The following is a 21,273-nucleotide window of genomic DNA, read 5'->3' as shown; positions in this document are numbered from 1 at the left end:
AACACTACCTAGGTGTCGCACGCTGCTTGGATTTTAATGCACCACTGAAAGTTTACTAACATTCAGCCTTGACCTTGTTCGCTGCTGACCTCTCAAGCATAATAAGTGTCTCCCTTCTTGAACAGTCATGGTGGAGAAGCTGTAAGAGGTTTCTTTATGCATGATAAACTGACATCAAATCCTAACTGTGAGTTTTGCTCCTTAGGGATACCTGGTTCTTGGAAAAAAATGGTTTGGGGTGGTCCAAAGGTTTATTCATTTTGAAGGAAAGTGACTTCTATACTTTTTTGAACTCCTAATGATGATTGACATCTACAGCAGAATGAGAAAAAACAAAAAAAAAATATTTGTTAGTTTAACCACAGCAAAAAACCTGATAGTCCAGCACTGGATGCCACCTCGTGTACTGTGTAGCAGGAAGTGGTTGTTTTATTTTCATGATATAGTTACGATGGAGCTCTCTACTGCTAGAATTCACAGTGCAGAACTTGGCTGGTAACATGAGCGAACATTTGTTGGTGGGGCATGTAGGCATAGATGTGAGGGTATCTTGTATGTATGGGTGTAAAACAAAAGCTTGTATCTCCATTTTTGTCATTGTTCAGTTTTTGACATAATTCTAAAATACCTATTGTTCTTTTTATTGTATGTAAAAAAAATGATCCAAAATGACTTGAAAAAAATGTCTGGTTCCATTGACTTACATTAAAAGTAAAGTATGGTTTTTGCTTCTCTATTTTGGAGATATGAGGTTTTGTTCCGACAACAGCGATATAATAAGTTATCTTAGATTTATGGTGTTTATCTTTTGTTTCTAATTTAACTTCACTGTGTCATTTTTCCGACCGAGGGTGGATAATTGGGAGGGAGGTAGTTCAGGGTGGGCGGAGCATTTATTTGCATTTATGTGCAAAAATTTGACACAGTATCACAAAATTTTAAAATTGAAAAAGCTTCAAAAAATTGCTTTTTTTCCATTGATTCACAGAGGACCATCAACATTTTATGATCTAACTACAGACGTCGTCAAATTTGTTGGTATCCTTTCCGAAAAAGAAAAAGAACCCCAAATTTTCTCTTTTGCATATTTAATAGAAATTAGATCTTGCTTTTGATTTTTAATTACACTGAACAGAAAATAATAAGATGAGTGTAAATGGCAGAGACAAGAATGCTGTGACCTTTAATCTACTTTTGCTGTACAATTTTCAGAGGAAATCACTACAAACAAGCAACTTATGCAGCTCTCAATGTACCTGTCCTCTCTTAGTTTGTCCCACTCTTCCTCAACAAATTGCTCCACGAACAAATGCAGCAAAGCATCATCAACATGTAACCAAGTGTCCTTCAAGATGCTTCAACAAGTAATAGATTAGTGACAATTTTCTCCCTCTCAAGACTTTTTCCAAACCATTTTTTGGCTCAGTTGTTCTCTGATGAGGTTGAACTCACTGTTTTCCAGACAATTAATTTTGCACCCATTTTTTTGCTCTCCATGTTTTCTCCCACATTCCCCAAATGATCAACCAGGACTGAAACCTTTTTTGTTTGTAACCGAAGCCCATTTTTGCAACACTGCTGGTGTCTGACGCATGGTTTTCATACTTGTTGCTAGGTTACAGTGAGAGGCTTGATGGCATAGCACTGCTCCAACCTTGTGGGGGGCAAAGCTCCAAACGCTTATCATCTGTAGGCAGCCTTAAACCTAAAGTGTAGCCTGAATCCCCCGCCTGCAGGGATGCTACAATGTCAAACTATAAGTTCCAATCGCCAGCATGCATGTGAGAGTAATGCATTTTTAACTGAACAAAGTATTATGATGGCTTGTGGTTCAGTTCATGATTTTAAATCATAGCATCATGTTATCTGCTGTACAGTTAGCGCCTCCTCTGTACACACAAAGCAAACTGGTTCACACACTTCATTCATGATTAGTGGGTTTTGATGAGGAGTTTTGCTTAATTCTACTACCACTTACAGCTCATAGGACCGATTCCCCTTTTCTTGGCTCCTCTCAGTGGTTTTTCCTTTGCTCTTAGGAGGTTTAGTGTTAGGTTAGGTTAGTGTTCTTCCTCATGCTAAGGAGTTTCTCCTTCTGAGTCTTGGTCCTTCTCAGTGGTTCTTCCTCAAGTTCTTAGGGAGTTTCTCCTCTAGACTCTTGGTCCTTCTCAGTGGTTCTTTTGTAGGTTCTCAAGGTGTTTCTCCTTTCCACTCTCAGTTTCTCTCAGTGGTTGGTCCTCATGTTCTTCAGGAGGTTCTCCTTTTGCATATTGGTTCCCGTCAGCAGTTCTTCCTCATGTTCTTAGAGCATTTCTTCTTGAGTCTTAGTTCTTCTCAGTGGTCTTCCTCATGTCACTCTCAGTTCCTTTTAGTAGTTCTCCTGTAGGTTCTTAAGTTCAGTTGCTTTCATTGTTTTTACCTCTTGCTCTTAGGAAGTTCCCCTTTTGAGATCTGGTTCTCCTAGTGTTCTTCCTCATGCTTTTAAGGAGGTTCTCCTTCTGAGTCTTGGTTTGTCTCAGCAGTTCTTCCTCAAGTTCGTAAGGAGTTTCTCCTCTTGAGTCTTTCTCCTTTCCACTCTCAGTTCCTCTCAGTGGTTTCTTCTTCATGCTCTTAGGAAGGTATCTCTTCTGATTCTTGTTTCCCCCCAGTGGTTCTTCCCCATGATCTTTTTCTTGCCCGTGTATAGACTTAAATTCCTGTAAAACTGCTTTGGGACAATGTTCTACAAAGTAAGATTAAATAAAATTGAGTTGCTTTTTGTTAAAGATGAATTCAGCTCTCAGTACAGACTTATTGGGTTTATGTCTTGTTAGGAAAACGCGAGCTGTCAAAAATCTAAAATCACAGTTCTGATCTGTGACTTTGAGAGGAGCCTTGGGAACAGATGGAGCAGTAGGTCGGATTAATAATTAAAAATGAATGCAGATGTAAAAAATCAGCATGATATCCACGCAGGCTTCTTCGGGAGAAGTGCTCTCTGTGTGGCTTCGGATTTATGAGTGGGAAGCTGGTGGAGGTCTTGCTGTGATAAACACCCTGCTGTTAGTCCAACAGTTTCCATCATGGACCAAGGAATGTATTTTTGACAAGTGGGACCAGACATCAGCCCCCACTCGCACCCCACATTTGTCACCGTCGTCTTTCACTTGCTTTGAAGAAATTGGTTATCGTTTTGTGGCACTTCATTCTTTTGCTTTATTGCTGTCACTCACTGTAGCCTGTATTGCTCTATCAAGATGACAGCTGGGCAGCTGTATTTACGAGCGCAGGAAGCGCCTTGATAAGCCCACAGCATGCAGCAACAACGCCTTAAATTAGCATTCTGTTACTAAGACTGCATCTTATCTTGCAAACTGAGGATAGATCCACTGCTGGCTTGTGATGCGCAGGGTTTAAAAGGCATTGCGAAGTAATGAAGCCATAAAAAAGCTCTAGACATAACAGTAAGAGGAAGTTTAATGATTAAGGTGATCTGGATATTAAACAATGGGTTTAAGGACCAACTGTCTACCTTAAATAGGTTTTTGCAGGTGAAAAGAATGTATTTGAACCTTTTCATAACCTAATGCTTTAAAACAGAACAGAAAAATAAAAAGCCTGGAGACGGGGTGTGTGGAGTCAGTACAGCTTAGAAAATATCATTTCAATGTATTATAGTGCATTTATGTTCCTTGACTAAAGGTACAGAGATGTACCCCTGAGGGTACCACTAAAGTGACAAGAGGTGTACCACAAGCAGGCTAGGTTCAATGATGAAATCAATCAGCCTGGTTCGAACAGCTGGGTTTCGTAAGTGCTCATCTGCTAATTGCTTTACACTGTCCCCCAGTTCCATATGTCACATAGACCATCACTTTGTATAGACTGGATGGTGAATAAAAACCCAGATCCAGATCTGAAAGCGTAACCCAGGCATTGCTGTGGCTGGAACTGACCACGTGAATGGCGCCACTCGGCCTGATGCTCTCATCAGCGATTGCCGTCACTTGATTGCAAGGCATTCGCTTTCCAGACTTGTCCTCTCTCCCTGTTGAGCATTCCACTTCACGCAAAGCCCCCCCCGCCCCCCCCCCCCCCCCCCCCCCCCCCGCCCCCCCCCCCGCTTCCCGCTCTGCAGCCAGTCATGGCCTTGCCTGAGTGATCTCCGAGCGCACCATTCAAGCGCTTTTTTCGGCTGAGGAGTGCGTCTCCTGTTTGGCCACTCATTGATCGCCTCGCATCTGCTAACTCAGCCGCGCTCCATTCCTCATCTGAACTGGCGGCACGGACTCATCTGAGCTCTGTCAGCTCTCAGGTGCCGCGTGACAGAGTGGCAGTTACTGTTCTGCCTGATGGCACTTTCAGGCTGGACTACCAGCCGAGCTGTACTCTTCATCATCTTCATCTACTGCACTCTACTTTCTGCACTCAGTCACATTTACATGAGGGATATTGTGTTTCATTCTCAGCAGAAGAACACAAGGGAGCACAGTATTATTATTGGAACACTCGAGGGTCGCGAGTAACATCAGGGCTGTCATGGCTGCCAAATCTCAGCTGTGACTTCTAAAGAAATCTAAGCGTTTTATTGCTTCTATACAAAATGTTTAGCAAAGTAAAGCAAGAACCAAACACTGCAAATGACGTCATGATAAAAAAAAAAAAACAATAGATCTTGCTTTTTAAAATAAGTTTAACTTCTGTATGTACAAAATTATATTTGTATACAATTTCTGTTTAGACAAAAGAGCTAACCACTCGCACACACACACACACACACACACACACACACGGCTAACTATACAGATGTCTTCAAATTAAATTGAATTCAAAACCATTAGCCAACTGTGTTTGTACACAGGAATCAGACCTCCGCATTTAACCCATCTATGCAGTGAAACACCCACATGCATGCACATAAGTGAACACACACACTAGTGACCACACTTGCCCAAAGCGGTGGGCAGCCCTACCCACAGCACCCTGGGAGCAGTTGGGGGTTAGGTGTCTTGCTCAAGGGCACTTCAGTCACGTACTGTTGGTCAAAGGGATCAAACCAGCAACATTTCAATCACAAGGCTGGTTCCCTAACCTCCAGCCTACAACTGCACTGGCACAACCAAGTCAGCAGCCCATACGGGCACTGAACCCGCAACTTTGGCATTTTTCTTGTTCCAACACTTTTGAGAAATTTATGTGAGGTTTGAAGAAAATGCATAAAACAAGATTCATATCATTGCTGTTGGGACAAAACCTCATCTCTCCAAAATGTTAACTTCACAGGAGAAAGAAAAAACATATGTAATTGTAAAGGACGTAAATTTAAGATATTAACATCATTTACAGCATAATATGTTTTTATTTTAGGAAATCTTATTCAATATGATTCTCACCATATTGGCAAGTAATTGTGCTTGATTTAAGTACTTTTTTCTTGATTTGGCTCTATGTTTCTTTATTTGACCAAACATGGTTTCAAATACATGTTTTAATAGTGATGTAAAGTTCACACAATAAAAATGATCTTATTGAATTGCTGAAATCAAATGAGCATATTCTGATTATTTATTTATCAGCTTATTTTGACAGACATATAGCTATTACAAAAATGAACTGCTTTTCAAATGACAAAAGATTACATAAGTAAACAAAAATAACCTGATTAATCACAATTAATTATTTAAAATTTTCCAAACTGTCCAAAACCCGAGCTGAATAAAGGACATAAATTCTTTGTGGAAGAATTTCTTCCCAGCTACCAGATAAGCAGATGTCTACAGAGAAATGAAACGATGGATATTTGAAAAAGAACTATTATCAAAATGCTACACTGGCCATGTTAGCTGGAGATGTTGAAACAGCTTGAAACAGCTATCAAAAAAGTATTTGTCAATCAGATTGTGCGAACTTTTACAGCACTATTAAAACATATATTTGAAACAATCTTTTGTCAATTAAATAAGAAACAAAGCCAAATCAAGAAAAAGGTACTAAGGGTATCCAGCAAAATTACCTGCCAATATGGTGAGAATCTAATTGAATAAGATTTCCTGAAATATGAAAAAAGATCTTATGCTGTAAATGATGTTAATATCTTACATCAACTTCCTTCACAGGTACATGTTTTTTCTTTCTCCTCTAAATTTACTATTTCGGAGAGATGAGGCTTTGTCCCAACAGCGGCGATATGAATCTAGTTTTTTTACATTTTCTTCAAACCTCACATAAATTTCTCAAAATGACAGTGTTTGAACAAGCTTCACGCTTAAAACTAAAGGAAACTGCTCTCAAATAAACAAAAACGTCTATTTAAAGTGGTGTTTGTAACACCTCTGTAGAAGTTCTCCACAACCACTGGCTCCAAATCTACTTCCCTCCGAGCCTTGTCTCTTAAATGTGGACAACTTTTTAGGGGCAACATGAAAACTGTTCCACTGAAAGCGTCTGGGAATTGAAAGCGTGAGCTTTAATTGGTGAAATTCGGACAAAGTTACTTTCCCTCTGTACAGAAGTTTATTCATTTGTCCCTTCAAATGCCAGAAACCCATTTTTCCTCTGCTCAATGTCAGCAGCCATTAAAACTGAGGTAAGGCTGGTTTTACTTCAAGCTCAAGCACTTGGGTGAGCTGTACAAGCTCTTATTCTCAGACTTGGTCATTGTTTTTATTGTTGTAAACAGAAGCAGCACAACCCTACAGCAAGTACTTCCAGCAGAAAAAACACAGAAATGTGAAAAGGGCCTACTGTTAGCAACTTAGAGTAAAGCAAATACTGCTGTTACTTAGCAACTAGTGATAGTGAAAGACACAGGTATGGTGAGAAAAACGTGCTGTTTTCAGATTTCAGAAAGCTCTTTAACCAATGAAACACTGTGATTGGAACAAAATGCTGTAGAAACAGGCACAAAACGCCTTTATTGTTCACATTTCCTGCACTCTTTAAACATCATCTGCAGCTAATTGCTATGTTTATGTAGTTAAGCAAGACTTTTATTGCTGTTAACGACTCTACATTCACTCTGTTTCGTTGTTTATTGTTAGTGAAATCTATTTATAGTGTTTTGTTCTGTTATCACCTCATTTTCTTACCTGCTGCTGTATCAAAGTCTTATTTTTATTCTGTTCCTCACAATCAGGCAGAAACAAAGCATAGTTCTCCCAAAACCCTACGTTTCTGGAGGGGACTACATTTTGCCCCTCACTCAGTACCTGACTAAGACGAGGGGCATAACGATAAGGCTTCGATAAGCAGCGAAAGTTTCGAAAAATGTATCGATAAAGAACCATCCGCAAGGAGGGAACAGCTGCTTCCTCCTTGTTCAGGTTTATCATAAATCTGGTGATTGAGGGCCTCTCAGACTGCCGGGCACCACGTCATAAATCTCATTTTCCCCCATTTCGTGCCGCGAAAATTCACTCTCGTTAATCTCCCGGCCTGCCACGGGCGACTTTGAGCCAGCCACATTCATCAGCAGCTCTGGCTAAAATAAAGCCCTGCCTTCCGCACCCTGAACCTTACAAACAGGGGAGCTCCCACCTCATCTTGCCGGGGTTTCTGCCACTCTGCTAGAAAAAGGTTCTAATGCTTTGAACCTGTATCGATAGACGAACGGTGATTCTAGGACAGTGCCCTGAATAATTCCCTTTGCAATGATTGAGTCAAAGAGAGAGAACAAGAGAGGGTTGAGTCTCACAGACAGTGAGCAAGAATGAACCCCAGAGGCAGACAGGCTGTCCCTGCCTTTCCCCTCTCATTAGAGTAGGAGGATTCGGTCTGAATATTAAAGCACATTTCTTTCGTATGTGCTCTGGTGTCTCTCTACTGGCAAGAGCGCCGGGGCTAATCTCAGCTCCTGGAGGATGGCTAAGATGAGCAGGTCAACAAAAGCTATGTGCTCTTAAGAAGATGAAAAGGCACACTAATCGTGGGTCCCGATACTTCTTAGTCTTTGAGAGATAAGCAGGGCATAACGGTTAATATCTGTGGCTTTTAGCTGTAAAAGGATGTACAGCAGAAAGGCTTTTAAGCACACAAACACAGTACACTCGCGCACACACAGAGAAGTGTACGCTCATTAGGGAACGAAGCAGAATTCTTGCTCCAGGTCCTGAGTATTAATAATTTAAGTGCATCTGAATTCCCTCTTAGGACCTCTGCTACAAGGCCCGATTAAGCATTGGAATCTGACATGAGGCTCGTTTGTGTTTGTGTTTGTGTGCCATTTCAGAGTGTCGCTGTGAAAGCTGTGCCCAGCGGTGTGCTTTGCATTTGCTGCGTCGAGCGTGTTTGCACGGGGGGACCTGCTGCCCACACAGTTTAGCGTTTTCCTTGCTCTGACATAACCGATTCACCTCATCAGCTAGCCCAGCGTGAGCCTAAAGGAGACGTTCAAAACTTAATGCGCAAAAATTTCCATCACAACACAAGGCCCAATCCCAGTTCTTCTCTTTATCCCTACCCCTTGTTTTCGAGCATCACCTTAACCCCTTGGAACAGAGTTACAAGGGTAGGGGTTGAAATCTTGCCCTAGGAAATGGGACAACCCTCAAAAAATAAACATTGCTTCATTAACAGGCTACTAGCTGTGATGTGTAGGCGACCCGGCCTGACTTCAGAGATAGGAGACAATGGGAAAGTTCTGCAATCTCACTGCTGGGCTTTAGTTACCTTTAGGGAATCATATGCTTTCAAAGAGGGGGGACAAGACAATTATTTATTATCACCCACCACTAATTCATTGGTGATACGAAGCTGAAGTGAGCTATTCTTCTTCGAATTTTCCTCTTCCACCTAAATTGGTGCAGCAGTTATATTTTGGTGCTTCAGGCATCAGCACTGCTGGACTATTTAAGGTGGAACAGGAAAAATTAGCTAGCTACATTAGCATTCTTTTAGCAAATTTTTATGCTTGTTAAGGAGAAAATGACCATAATACATTGTACCAACAGTAAACTAAAATTATACAGTGGTTACTGTAATTTATAATGGAGAAAATTCTCACATTTCTTACTGGTTTTTCTTTTTTTCTCATAACACTTGGAGTGTTACTCTGTCCATTTGGAGGGCCATATAGCCCTAACACTTCGCCCTACTCCTCTATCTCAACAAAAAAAATTGGGACACCCTACACCTAGATGTGAACAAGCAAAACACAGGTCTCACCCATCATTGCTCACTAGAAGCTTGACACAGAGTCAGAACATTTCATCAGAGCCATAGTGTCCTGGTTGGCCACTAGGGGGCCTGCAAGGGGCAACAGCTTTGTATTTTTTTCTGTGCCCACTAAAAGGCCTGTTGGGTTCATTTGATTAAGGCATGGAGTTTGGTAGGCATGGCACTATTTGGCAGGATGTAAGCCTAAATCAGTTTTTAGCTACATTAGCCTCACAACTCCAGCAACACTAAAGACTCCAAACAAGTCTTGGGTGATCAACTTTATTTGGGGTAAGCAGAGGAAATGAAATGAATTAGATTGATTTGCTGTTTCTATAATCAGGTATATTTGAGTCACCAGGGCTGGACTGAACCGTGCTTAGTACCTGAAAGCTCTTGGGGTTGAGGCTGCGAGGGTTCTCAGAGGCAGTCTTCAGCCTGCCATCCACCGTTTTCATCAGGTTCTCTGTGTCCCTGACATACTGAAGGTCCCGGTATGTCCTCAGGTCCAGCACCTCCATAGACTGAGTGATGTTCTGGACCTGTCAATCACACAAACACAGGGGCAGACGGAGTGTCAGTAGAGGTGCGTTAAGAGACTCGCGGCACAGCAAGTTAAGCTTTCAATCTGCTGCAGTTCACCAGAGCGTCCTGACACTAGCGTATTCAGCCAACCTGCTGAGCTTCTCACTCGCCTATTTTGCTCATCCACCTCTGTCCTCAGTCTGCTGCGTGACCAGCCTGCTGTTCCTTACAAACCATCTCCATACTCACACACTCCTGCATCTACTCTCACAAACACTCACATTAGAGTCACACTATAAATGTTTGTCAGGATGGGATCCGACAAGTCACCTTAGGTTTGGTCATGTGTGGAATCATTTTACTAATATTGGTCAGCTTCTGGTCAGGTTTAAATCTGACATTCTCATAAACTGTAACCTGTCTTTAACAGATTGGCTTGGACTACAATTGGGATCAGACAGAATTGTGTTAGAATTGAGTCAGGTTCATAGAGAATTTTGTAGGGCCACATTCAAGTTCAGACAGAATTTTGTCAAGCTACGGTCAAGTTTGGACAGAGTTCTGGGGAGTTACAGTCGCATTTAGACAGAGTTCTGTTTAGATTCAGTCAGGTTTAGACAGAATTCTGATGGGATTCGGTCAGATTCAGATTTAGTGGGGATACAGTCGGATTCATACAGAATTCTGTTGGGACTCAATTGAGCTCAGATAGAAATCTGTTGGGATCCATACGGGTTCAGACAGAATTCTATTGGGATAACAATTGGGTTACAGAATTCTGTTGGGATACAGTCAGGCTCAGATAGAAGTCTGATGGGCCACATTCAAATTCAGACATAATTTTGTCAAGTTCAGACAGAATTCTGTGAAGATACAGTCAGACTTAGACAGAGTTCTGTTGGGATTCGGTCAGATTCAAACAGTATTTTGTAGGGATATAGTCAGGTGCAGATAAAATTCTGTTGGGATTCAGTCAGGCACAGATAGGATTCTGTTGGTGATGGTGATGTTTAAATATACTGAAATTGATACAGACATTTGTTGAGCTACAGTCAGTAAACAGTCAGGTGCTGAATTTTAAAGGCTACAGTTGGGTTAAGATTAAACTTTGTTGGGATGCAGTCCGGTTCTGACAGCAATTTATTGGATTCAGTAAACAGTCAATAAACAATCAGGTTCACAATGGATTTTCTCAGTGAAAAGGCAGGTTCATAAAGAATTTTGCATGCCAAAGGTTGGGTTCAGGCAGATTTATTTTGGGATATAGTTGATATGTTCAGGTAGCATACGTTTAAGGTCAGGCAGGCTCAGACAGAATTTTGTCAGGTTACAGTCAGGGTCAGAAAGAATCTGATCAGCTTAGTCAGGTTCAGACAGGATTTTGTCTGGCTATTGTCAGACAAAGGTTCAGGCAATTTTGTCAGGAAAGATTTAGACAGAATTGTTCTCAGGCTACAATACGTTTCAGAGAGAGTTCTGTTGGGTCAGAGTCAGGTTTGGAGAGAATTTGGATTGGATTCCAGACTTGGTGCTGTTTATCCGGCCAGACACAAGCAGAAAATTCTTGGGTTATATCTGGGTTTGGATCTAAATTTCAGGTCCAGTTAACTCTTTAAACTCGAGGTTATTGCTCAGATATTATTTTAATACTTATTATTCAATAATTACTCTGAATGATTCACAAATATGCAAGTCACTGCAATTTAAGGGGAAAAATTTGAAGTTCTAGCACACACACTCCCTCCTTGCTCTACAAGGCCTGACAACCCACAAGCCGAGTGTCCTGTGTTGTTCCTGCACTCATTTCCATCTTTGTGGGCTGATGAGCGTTAAGGTGTATCGTCTAATGAGCTCATTTGCATAGCTGTCAGAGCCAGCAGTCACGGTCAGCGCTAAGGATTGTGGGCGCTCGGACTGGAGCGGTCTTGAAGGGAGTTTGTGCGGATCAACATGTCCACAGTGCGTTCAGCCACTGGAGCAGCTCCTCTTGGGTCCATGTTAGTGCTAAGCTCAGGAGTATCAGGGCTACACACACACAGGGCTATTTATAAAGGAGTCAAGCCAGTAGAAGCTGTTATATTCTGAATGCATCCTCCACATCTTGCACTGAGGGGGGACTGACCTCAGGTGTCCTCATTAGTCTGTGTTTTATTAGACAGGAGTGTTAGAGCCTCACAGCTGCTGCCAAAGCCACACACACCTTTTAACACATAGCTTTTATCCCCATTCTGTGTGGGTGTCTATGGGTGGCGGCTGCTGGAGGTGCACTGGGCAGGTTTTTAGAGGCAGACGGAACCCAGCAGAGTGCATAAGGTGAATAGCTATCAGTCTGAAAATGAATGAGATGCTGGTGTCTCATTGATTTGCTGAGGCTTCACTCATTCAGCATCTCAATTTCCCTGCCTGGATGGAAGCAAGCCATCTCAAGTAGGGATGGGTAGCTTGAGAAATGTAGAAATTTAAAATGATTTGGTTCATTTTACTGTGCCATTACAATGTAATTACAGAATTTACAGCGAGGGAAACTCAGGGCCGTATAGGACACAATAAAAAATGTTTGTAATTTTGTGTTTATTTTTATTTAAAAGGATCGTCATGCTTGTTGTATTCAAATTGTGCAAGCACTACTGGAAACAAAAGCAGTAAATTCTTGAAATGCCCAATGAAAAAAAAATGTAATGTTTTTCTCTGTGGTACGTAGTTACTGCTAGAATCTCATAGGGATGTTAGCCAAAGTTAGCATGATTAAAGATGAGGGGTTTGTCCTTGTTTTCACACATATGGCCTGAATTAATAATACCATATTACATATATAAGTACACAATGACTTACACAATAAATGACTTACATTTGATTTACATTTAGTTACATTGTGCAAGTTTTGAATCTGCACTTCTGATATTTCTGTTTGTTTCAATGTCATAAACAAAGACATTTTATGATAAATACCTGGCATTTTAGTTTATTTTAGTCAGTATGTACTACTTTGACGTAATTTTTGGTACATGCCTCCTGGTAAATTCTGTGTGCACTGCAGTACACAGAATTTACTGGCAAGTAATAAATATTCGTGTTTAGAATTAATATTTGGTGCAGACATTAAAAGTTCAATATATAAGCACAGATTAGCTCAAGTGAGAAAAATTAGGTATATTTCAGCATGTAGTGCTAGGAAATTACATAATGGTAATATTTTGCTTGAGCAAATACACACCTGCATAGCAGAGAAGAGTAAATTACAGGTACAAGTGACATAGGTGTAAAAATTATAGGGCACCTATCACTGAGCAAGTTCCATACACCCAGTACATTAATTAATTTCATATTAATTGGTATTTTGTGTTATGGCTACACATTGCATACTGCAAAGCTAAGCTGTCGTATAATGTCTTTGTACACTTTATTTTAGTCTTGTAACCACTGTGTTACAGACGAATTACCAATAAATGTACCAACTGACCCCTTAAAATTCAGGCTTATTATTCAGTAACTATAGTGACTTCAGTGCAAACTGGCTGAGCTATTCTTACATTACAGAAGTGCGTAATAAAACTTTGACCCTGCTGGTCGACCAATTAAGAGATTAATATAAAATGCATTACTGTCCTGGAATAAGGTTCTTACTCTGTCTTTCTCTGTTATTTATGCACATATTTACTGAAACAATCTGTAGAACTATTTTCTAACTTAAATATAAACTGTATTGCCACATGAAGTTTGGAAGTCTGTAGCAATTGACTCTGCAGAAAGTTGGAAACCTCTGCGCACTATGCGTCTCAGCATCTGCTGACCCCGCTGTCATTTTATGCGGAGTTGCTGTCGTTCCCAATCGCTTCCACTTTGTTATAATACCACTGACAGTTGACTGTGGAATATTTAGTAGCGAGGAAATTTCACGACTGGACTTTTTGTACAGGTGCCATCATGGTATCACGCTGGAATTCACTCAGCTCCTGAGAGTTACCTCATATGTACATATATTTACATATTAAACACTAGTTACTGTAAAATACAGTGTTACCAAAATATCATCTCTTCTACTTCTAAACAAAATTGCAGTAAGGTTTGAAAATTTTGAAAAAAAGTTCTCCTCTTTCAATGAGACACAAATGAGAAATAATATACAATTACATTGGTTTTTACTGCTGTAACTGTGACTAGGGGTTAAACATTTTACTTGTATGAATGTACACATTCAAATATTTGGCAACCCTTCACTATGGAGGGTCATTATAATTATCTTGTAATGTTCTTATTAAGCCTTATCAAGCCAGTGCTATTAAGTGCTGTCATGTGGATAGTGCTTCTTCAGAATATCCTGTCTCCTGGGTCTTCATTCTTCTGAATGATTTAACTCGTTGTCTCCATCCATCTTGAAGCTTGTCTTCATTTTTGTCTTTTACCCTCAAACGTTCCATTCATTGTGGTATTTTCCAGTAAACTGAATCTTCTCAGAAAAAGTCCAAGGAACTCTTCACCAACACCAAGTTTACAGCATTTTCCTGTCCCACTTGGTTATTGACTAGCTTAATGATCATTACTACTTAATTAAGCAGTATTGAGTAATTTGTCCAAAAACATCAAAATGACCCTCAAGACTTTTGAGATAATATTCTGTGAATGGACAAATCAAAAGTGGAACTTTTTTTTTTTGAAGACATTGGTCCCGTTATGCCTGGCATAAAGCTAACAATGCATTCCACCACAAGAAGATCATGCCAACAGTACAACATGGTGGTGGAAGTGCGATGGTCTGGGGCTGGACACCTGGTCCTATTTTCTGATTGAGATACTCAGAGGAATCAAATGAAAATTAGCAAATACAAGAGTGCTGGAAAATGATTATTTTACCGTAGTTGCTGCTGAATAACCCTAATAATGCGCTAGTTACCAGCCATTGGCTTGATAAGGCTTAAAACGGTAATACTAATAGATATTTTAGGTTGCTTAGCTCACCCTAGTTATTGCTTAATAAACCAGTAATAAGCAGTCAGTTACTACCTTGATGAGCCTTAATAAGAGCCTTATAAGTGTATTATTATCTCCCCCACTGAGGTTTTTGTATTGGATATTTGAATAGTATTTAACAGTCAGATATTCGGTTATAATTTAGTATAATTCAGTAACATATGCAATATATTTTTGTTTTATTACAAACTATGCCCGCTTTATTCTAAGAAGAAATCTGTATGTTCAGATAAGTGCACCAATCTCTACTCTCAACACAATCTCAGGGTCTGCTGGGACCCTCTCCTTCTCTCTCACTCTCTTTCCCTGCACTATTTGCTCAGTTGGTCTTTATTGTGGTTTGGCTCTGAAGCTCGCAGAGGCAATAAGGATGATGCATTTGTTGCAGTTGTGGCTGTTTAACTGATGTTTCTAGAGGAAGCTGGAAACCACAGTCCATCCTGCATGGAAGCCCTGAGATGGAGAGGAAGGGAGATGGAGATGGAGAAATAGTAGGAGGAGAAATGGAGGAGGATAGAGATGGAGGGTCAGATAGAGAAAAAAGAGATAGAGTAGCAGGAGAGAGAGACATACAGGGCTGTGAAAATGTATTAGTCCCTTCCCAATTTCTTCCATTATTGCATATTTATCACAATTGAATGTTTCAGATCATCAAACTACTTTTAATAGTAGACAAAGATAACCCCAGTTAACAAACCCTAACTCATCCTTTGTGAAAAAATAATTGCTCCCTCAGCAACTAAATCAACCAATTAACCAAATTTAATTGACTACGGGGTTCAATTCGACTGTCCACAGCCAGGCATGATCACTGCTAGACCTGTTGAATCTAAACAGCACTTAAATAGAAAATTCTTTTTTTTCTTTCCTTTCTCAGGAAGAGCTTCTTGTCAGCTACACATGCTTTAGACTCAGTGTTGAGTTGTCTTCTCACAGTGAAAACATACTTTACTTTCAATGTAAGTCAATGGAACCAGAATTTTTTCCTATGTCATTTTGGGTAATTTCTTTTAGGCCATTCATCATAAAATGTACAAACAATGTAAAGAGTAAAAGATACTTTCAAATTATGTCAAAAACTGAAAAACGCCAAAAATGGAGATACAAGGTTTTCTTCCGACAGCAACGATATATAAGTGATAAGTGATACTTTTTTGATCCCACAACCGGGGAAATTCCACCTCCGCATTTAACCCATCCGTGAAGTGAAACACCACATACACACTAGTGAATATACACACACTAGGGGGCAGTGAGCACACTTGCCCGGAGCGTGGGCAGCCCTATCCACGGTGCCCGGGGAGCAGTTGGGGGTTAGGTGTCTTGCTCAAGGACACCTCAGTCATGGACTGTCGGCCCTGGGGATCGAACCGGCAACCTTCAGGGCCAGGGCCAGATCCCTAACCTCCAGCCCACGACTGCCCCGAATATATATATATATGTGTGTGTGTGTGTGTGTGTGTGTGTGTGTGTGTGTATATATATTATACACAGATTATATATATACTACATTTTGTTTATGTAACACTAAAAAAGTGGTTGAATTCACAGGATTCAAATGTATAGACTGGCTCCACACCAATGAGCATGTTCCATTCATTTCATTTTGAGCCAGTATACACATTTAAATTAAACCTAAAGCAACTTTTAAGTGACTATTTTTATATTAAATATGGTGTGGATTTAATGAAGAGTTATTGTTGTGTACACAGTCGTGTTTTGCAGATGGAAAAACATGGTTTACATGGTTTTTACACTGTGTGAGAGTTTATGACATCAAAACAAACAGATTAAAGTCAGAAGCACATACTCTTACCTGTCGATACAGAACGTAAATCAAATGTAAATCTGTGAGTAATTAAATGTAAATAACAATGCAAAGTAACTCGAATGTGTGGCAAAACAACAGTAACTCCAGGCCTCTAAGGGTTAATATTCCCCTGATAGTCCATTCACGCCAGTGCGCTGCATTTAACAGCATCGATTGAACTGCAGTTCAGCAGAGTCAACATCCACCCATTCATCCATTCTATAACACCGACGTCCTTCTTTCATTCCCATTACATCTCAGCATTTACTCCCTCCTTCCTTCCTTCTCTCCCACTCTCTTCTTCCTTCTCTAGCCTACACTGTTAATATCAAGGCGCTGAGGGTTCTTTGGAATGAAGATGAATCACTTTGGGTTCTCTAATAGGTCAGTACAATGTGACAATACTGTTGTCCAGTGGTCAGGACCCCCACAGGACCACTACAGAAGAGGTATTTTTTGGGTGGTGGGTCATTCTCAGCACTGCAGCGGCACTGATGTCTTGGTGGTGGGTTAGTGTGTGTTGTGCTGGTATGAGCGGATCAGACACAGCAGTGCTGCTGGACTGACAATAGCCCACTGACCAAATTATCTAGTCAACAGCATCCTGGGAGCAGTGACCACTGATGAAGAACTAGAGAATGATCAATACAAACTTTGCAAAAACACACACTAACACACTACAACCATGTCAGTGTTACTGCAGTGCTGGGAATGATCCGCCACCCAAATAGTACCTGCTCTGTGAGGGTCCATGGGGGTCGTGATCACTGAAGAATAGGGTGAAAGGGGGCTAATAAATCATCAGAGAAACAGATGGGCTACAGTCTGTAACTGTAGAACTAAAGTGCAATTATATGGTAAGTGGAGCTGATAAAATGCACAACGAATGTAGAAACAAGGTTAATGAAGTGGCCAGTTGTTGTTTATTCATTTAAACAGTTTTTCAAGTATCTGTGCTTATGTTTATTATAGTTAATTATGCAATTTGCAAACTATTCACTACATGATGTAACCTATATCAAACATTTCTCCACTGGTCAAGCCATCTCCTAGTGTTTATGGTAGTAGTCCTTCAAGTACTCTGAAGATTATAGAATACATTAAAATGTCTGTAAGCAAAGGACCTCACAATGTAGAAAAGCTGTTTACTTTGGGCTGGGAATGTTGTATGTTGAGCCAGCTTCTATTTGGGATTTTGCCCAAAAATATCTTTGGATTCAGAGACCTGCTGTGCTTACTGCCTTTACTGTCTTCCCTACCCCTTTTTACAGTGAATTCATTGAAACGGACTAAATTAAAACTCATATGTTAAATAACACTGAACCTTTAGATAATAAGTCCCATTTTGAATTCTTCAACAGCAAAGATACACAAAATCCTGCTGGTGTGGGTTCATGTTGATTTTTTAGAAACAGGATAGTTCTTTAAAACAGTTCTTATTCCAGTGCTACAGTATTTACATTTGTACAATAATACTTGCAACTTTCCTCACACCAGTGCCACATGCTCAAAAAGCTACATCTGATTAAAGAGCCTTTCTATGGAACAAATACTTTGGTGGTTTTCAATCTTTATCCATTGCACCTGCAGCTTTAGAAATAAAGGTTCTGTGCAGGTCCATTTTTTTTTCACCAAGGTGCAAACAATATAAATGTACCCTCAAGGTACAACAGTGGTGTGAAGGTCCAATTGTGTACCTTAAATAACCTTTTTCTCAGGTGAAAAGTACATATTTGTATCTTTTCATAACATAATGTTTTAAAATGGAACAATAAAATAAACCACCTGGAGACGAGACGGGGTGTGTGGAGTCAATAAAACTTAGGAAATATAATTTCAGTGGATTATGGTTCAGTTATGTTCCCTGACTAAAGGTACTGAGATGTACCTTTGAGGGTCCCACCCCAGTGACAAGAGGGGTACTGCCCCAGTGACAGAGTGTGTAGTGCATAATTGATTACCACAGCGTATAATTTCTGAGCTTTACACTGGTTCAGAAAACTCACCGACTCAACAATCACTATAATAATATAATTACAATATTATTACAGTAATATAATTGAAGAAAATGGGTAGTTGAATCAGCAATGAAGTCTTGTCTTTTTGCTACATTCTTTAAAAAAAGGTGTAAAAGAACCAATTTTAGGCCCCTAAAAATTGTGTTGGAGAGAAATTTGAAGAACCTCTAATAAGAATATGGACTCCTCACATAATAGAAAGGTTCTATACCAACTTAGGGGCTCTTCTTAGAACTTTCTGTGGAGGCTCTTTAAACCTTAAAAAGGTTCTTCACACGCAATCATTTACAAAAACGGTTATTCTAAGAACTATGCAAAGAAATGTTCTTGAGGGAACTGAGAGTGTGTCTTTTATACCGTCATGCAAAGAACTCTTTTTGATGCCTTGATTTTCAAAAGTGTAATGAGTATTAACACTATAAGTAGTAAGATATTTCCTGTGAAGTACCATTGACTGAAGAACCATCAACTCCAGTGCAGGCGCTCTCCTAAATAAAGGCTCCTAAATGGTTTTTGGACATATGGTCTATGGAAAAACACACTATACTTGAATGCTGTCGCATAAAACTGACACACTTGTGGCATAAACATGTTATAAGCTGTAATGACAGATTTTGTTCAGCGATATAACAGTGTCAAGTTATCACTGTTATGACTGATATAAGCTGTTATGACATCAAAACATATCACATGCTAAGTTTCTCTGTTTAATCATGACATCATTATATGATGACAGACATTATAATATAACATGATATATATATATATATATGTTATAACATGACTTGACAGATGTTATAACATTATAATATCTGTCATCAGAATTAGGTAACATCACACTGCTGTATTACTGAACCAAATCAACTCATGACAGCATATGACATGGGCCGTGAGATGTTTATAGCATGGTTATGTCACTGTTATACAGCAGATTCAAGTAATTGGTATAAAAGTATAACATTATGAGTAAAAAGGTTCTTCATGCTCATTTGTCTCATTTTCTAACCACTGAAAGGGTCTTTAGGAAACCAAAAGTGGTTCCGCACCAACAAACCCCCTTTCTAGCAGCATTACTTGTAAGAGTGAGGGTCTATTTGTGGTCCGTCATGTGCTTTTTCAGACCGATTCTTTTTCAGCGAGTCTGTATATATGCGTGTCATTGTGCCGCTGGGTTAGCACTCTGCCGCTGAGCAGTTATTAGATTGTCTGTGTCATCCCAGCATTAGGGAGATCGAGTGTGGAAGTGTGTGTGCGAGTGCTGAATGTGTTTAGTAGCGCAGAGTTGTGCTCTATTTCCTGATATGTGGATTATTTTAAACATTTTTCTTCATTCTGCTTTTTTTCAACTAGTCTTAGTCTAATGGGTACAATGGGGGAAAAAAGACTACAAGGCTAAAGCTGAGTGAATCCAATTTCATGGCTGTATTTGGGACATGCCCTCTTTTAGTTGCACACCTGCCTCATGCTCCCTCACAAAGCTTCCCTAATGGAGAACACGGGTAACTAATGATTTGGCAGCGTCATGTAATGATTGCAGCTTGAGTGTGGATGTTAACAGATTCTAATCGGTTATCTGTATCTGCATCTGTGCACGTGAGATTAAATGGCTTTTCACACGACATGAAACAATCATTCATTTTCAGTGAGAAGCCAAAGCAGCACAGCAGAGTGGCAGGTGATGTGACAAGCAAGCACAACCCAGGGAAACCACTGAACGTCTCCATGATGAGAACACATCAACCATCTCCAAGGTCAAACGTGTGGAAAGGGATCATGCCGGCATCGGTGGTTGCACTTTATATTAAGTGTCTCTTATTACTGTGTACTTATACATTAATAATGCAAGCAACAACTACGTAACTACTGAATTTGTCTATCCGAACGTTTATTTAATAATAAATAATTTCTGATGTTTTTCGCAATTTCCATTGTCATGTTCCAAACAATGCAGCGAATCTACAGCGAACAAGCACTCTGCTAGTGTATCAGTCACCATAGTTACCAATCCAAGATTTTTCTCTCCAATCCTGATTCCTGAACTCGTTATTCCAAATATGGAACCGATACCAGTGCTGCTTTTTCTTCTTCCGTTTAAAATGTGTACTTCATATGTGTACTTCAAACGCAGTTTAATCTCATTCCATTCTACAACAGTACATATCTATTTCACAATATCTTACAAATGGAGGACTTTTAAAATGAGGGACCAAGCATTTCATCTCCAAAAGTAATCTACTCATTTATCTGCATTTATTTGTCGGTATCAGGTCATAACATTATTATTATCCACCATACATTCACATTAAGACGTGACAATTTGCTAATGTTGCCCCGAGTTTGTCTCTTGTGGGCGTGTTCAACGCGGTTCTTGTTGCAAGCAGGCAACTGCTCAACCTGTACCAGCACAACACACACTAACACAGCACCGCCACGTCAGTGTTAGTGCAGTGCTGAGAATGACCCACCACCCAAATAGTACCTGCTCCGTGAGGGTCCATGGGGTCCTGACCACTGAAGAACAGGGTTAAAGGTGGGCTAACAAAGTATCAGAGAAACAGATGGACTACAGTCTGTAACTGTAGAACTACAAAGTGCAGCTATACAGTAAGTGGAGCTGATAAAATGGACAATGAGTGTAGAAACAAGGAGGTGGTCATAATGTTATGTCTGATCGGTGTATGTATCTCTGTTTTGATTAAAATATAAACAGAAAATTTGCCCTCTGTTTTTTGCAAATACTTTTGGAAACAGCAACGCCCACAGGCAACAGAAGACGAACTTGAGGCAGCATAAGTGACTTGCTACCTCCTAATTTGAACG

General features: G+C 40.1%; 1 protein-coding gene across 2 annotated transcripts in view; it reads right to left on the bottom strand.

Annotated features, from left to right (window-relative positions):
* olfm2a (olfactomedin 2a) overlaps nucleotides 1-21,273 on the bottom strand; it is a 160,275-nt gene that overhangs the window by 17,076 nt on the left and 121,926 nt on the right. For both annotated transcript variants that reach the window (XM_017701539.2, XM_017701538.2), the window contains exon 3: nucleotides 9,519-9,674. In XM_017701539.2, coding sequence (XP_017557028.1) covers nucleotides 9,519-9,674 — 156 coding nt within the window. The remainder of the gene's footprint in view (nucleotides 1-9,518; nucleotides 9,675-21,273) is intronic.

This window comes from Pygocentrus nattereri, chromosome 1, assembly GCF_015220715.1.
Source record: "Pygocentrus nattereri isolate fPygNat1 chromosome 1, fPygNat1.pri, whole genome shotgun sequence".
In the NCBI taxonomy this organism is placed as follows: domain Eukaryota; kingdom Metazoa; phylum Chordata; class Actinopteri; order Characiformes; family Serrasalmidae; genus Pygocentrus; species Pygocentrus nattereri.
This window is presented reverse-complemented; position numbering and strand designations above follow the sequence as displayed.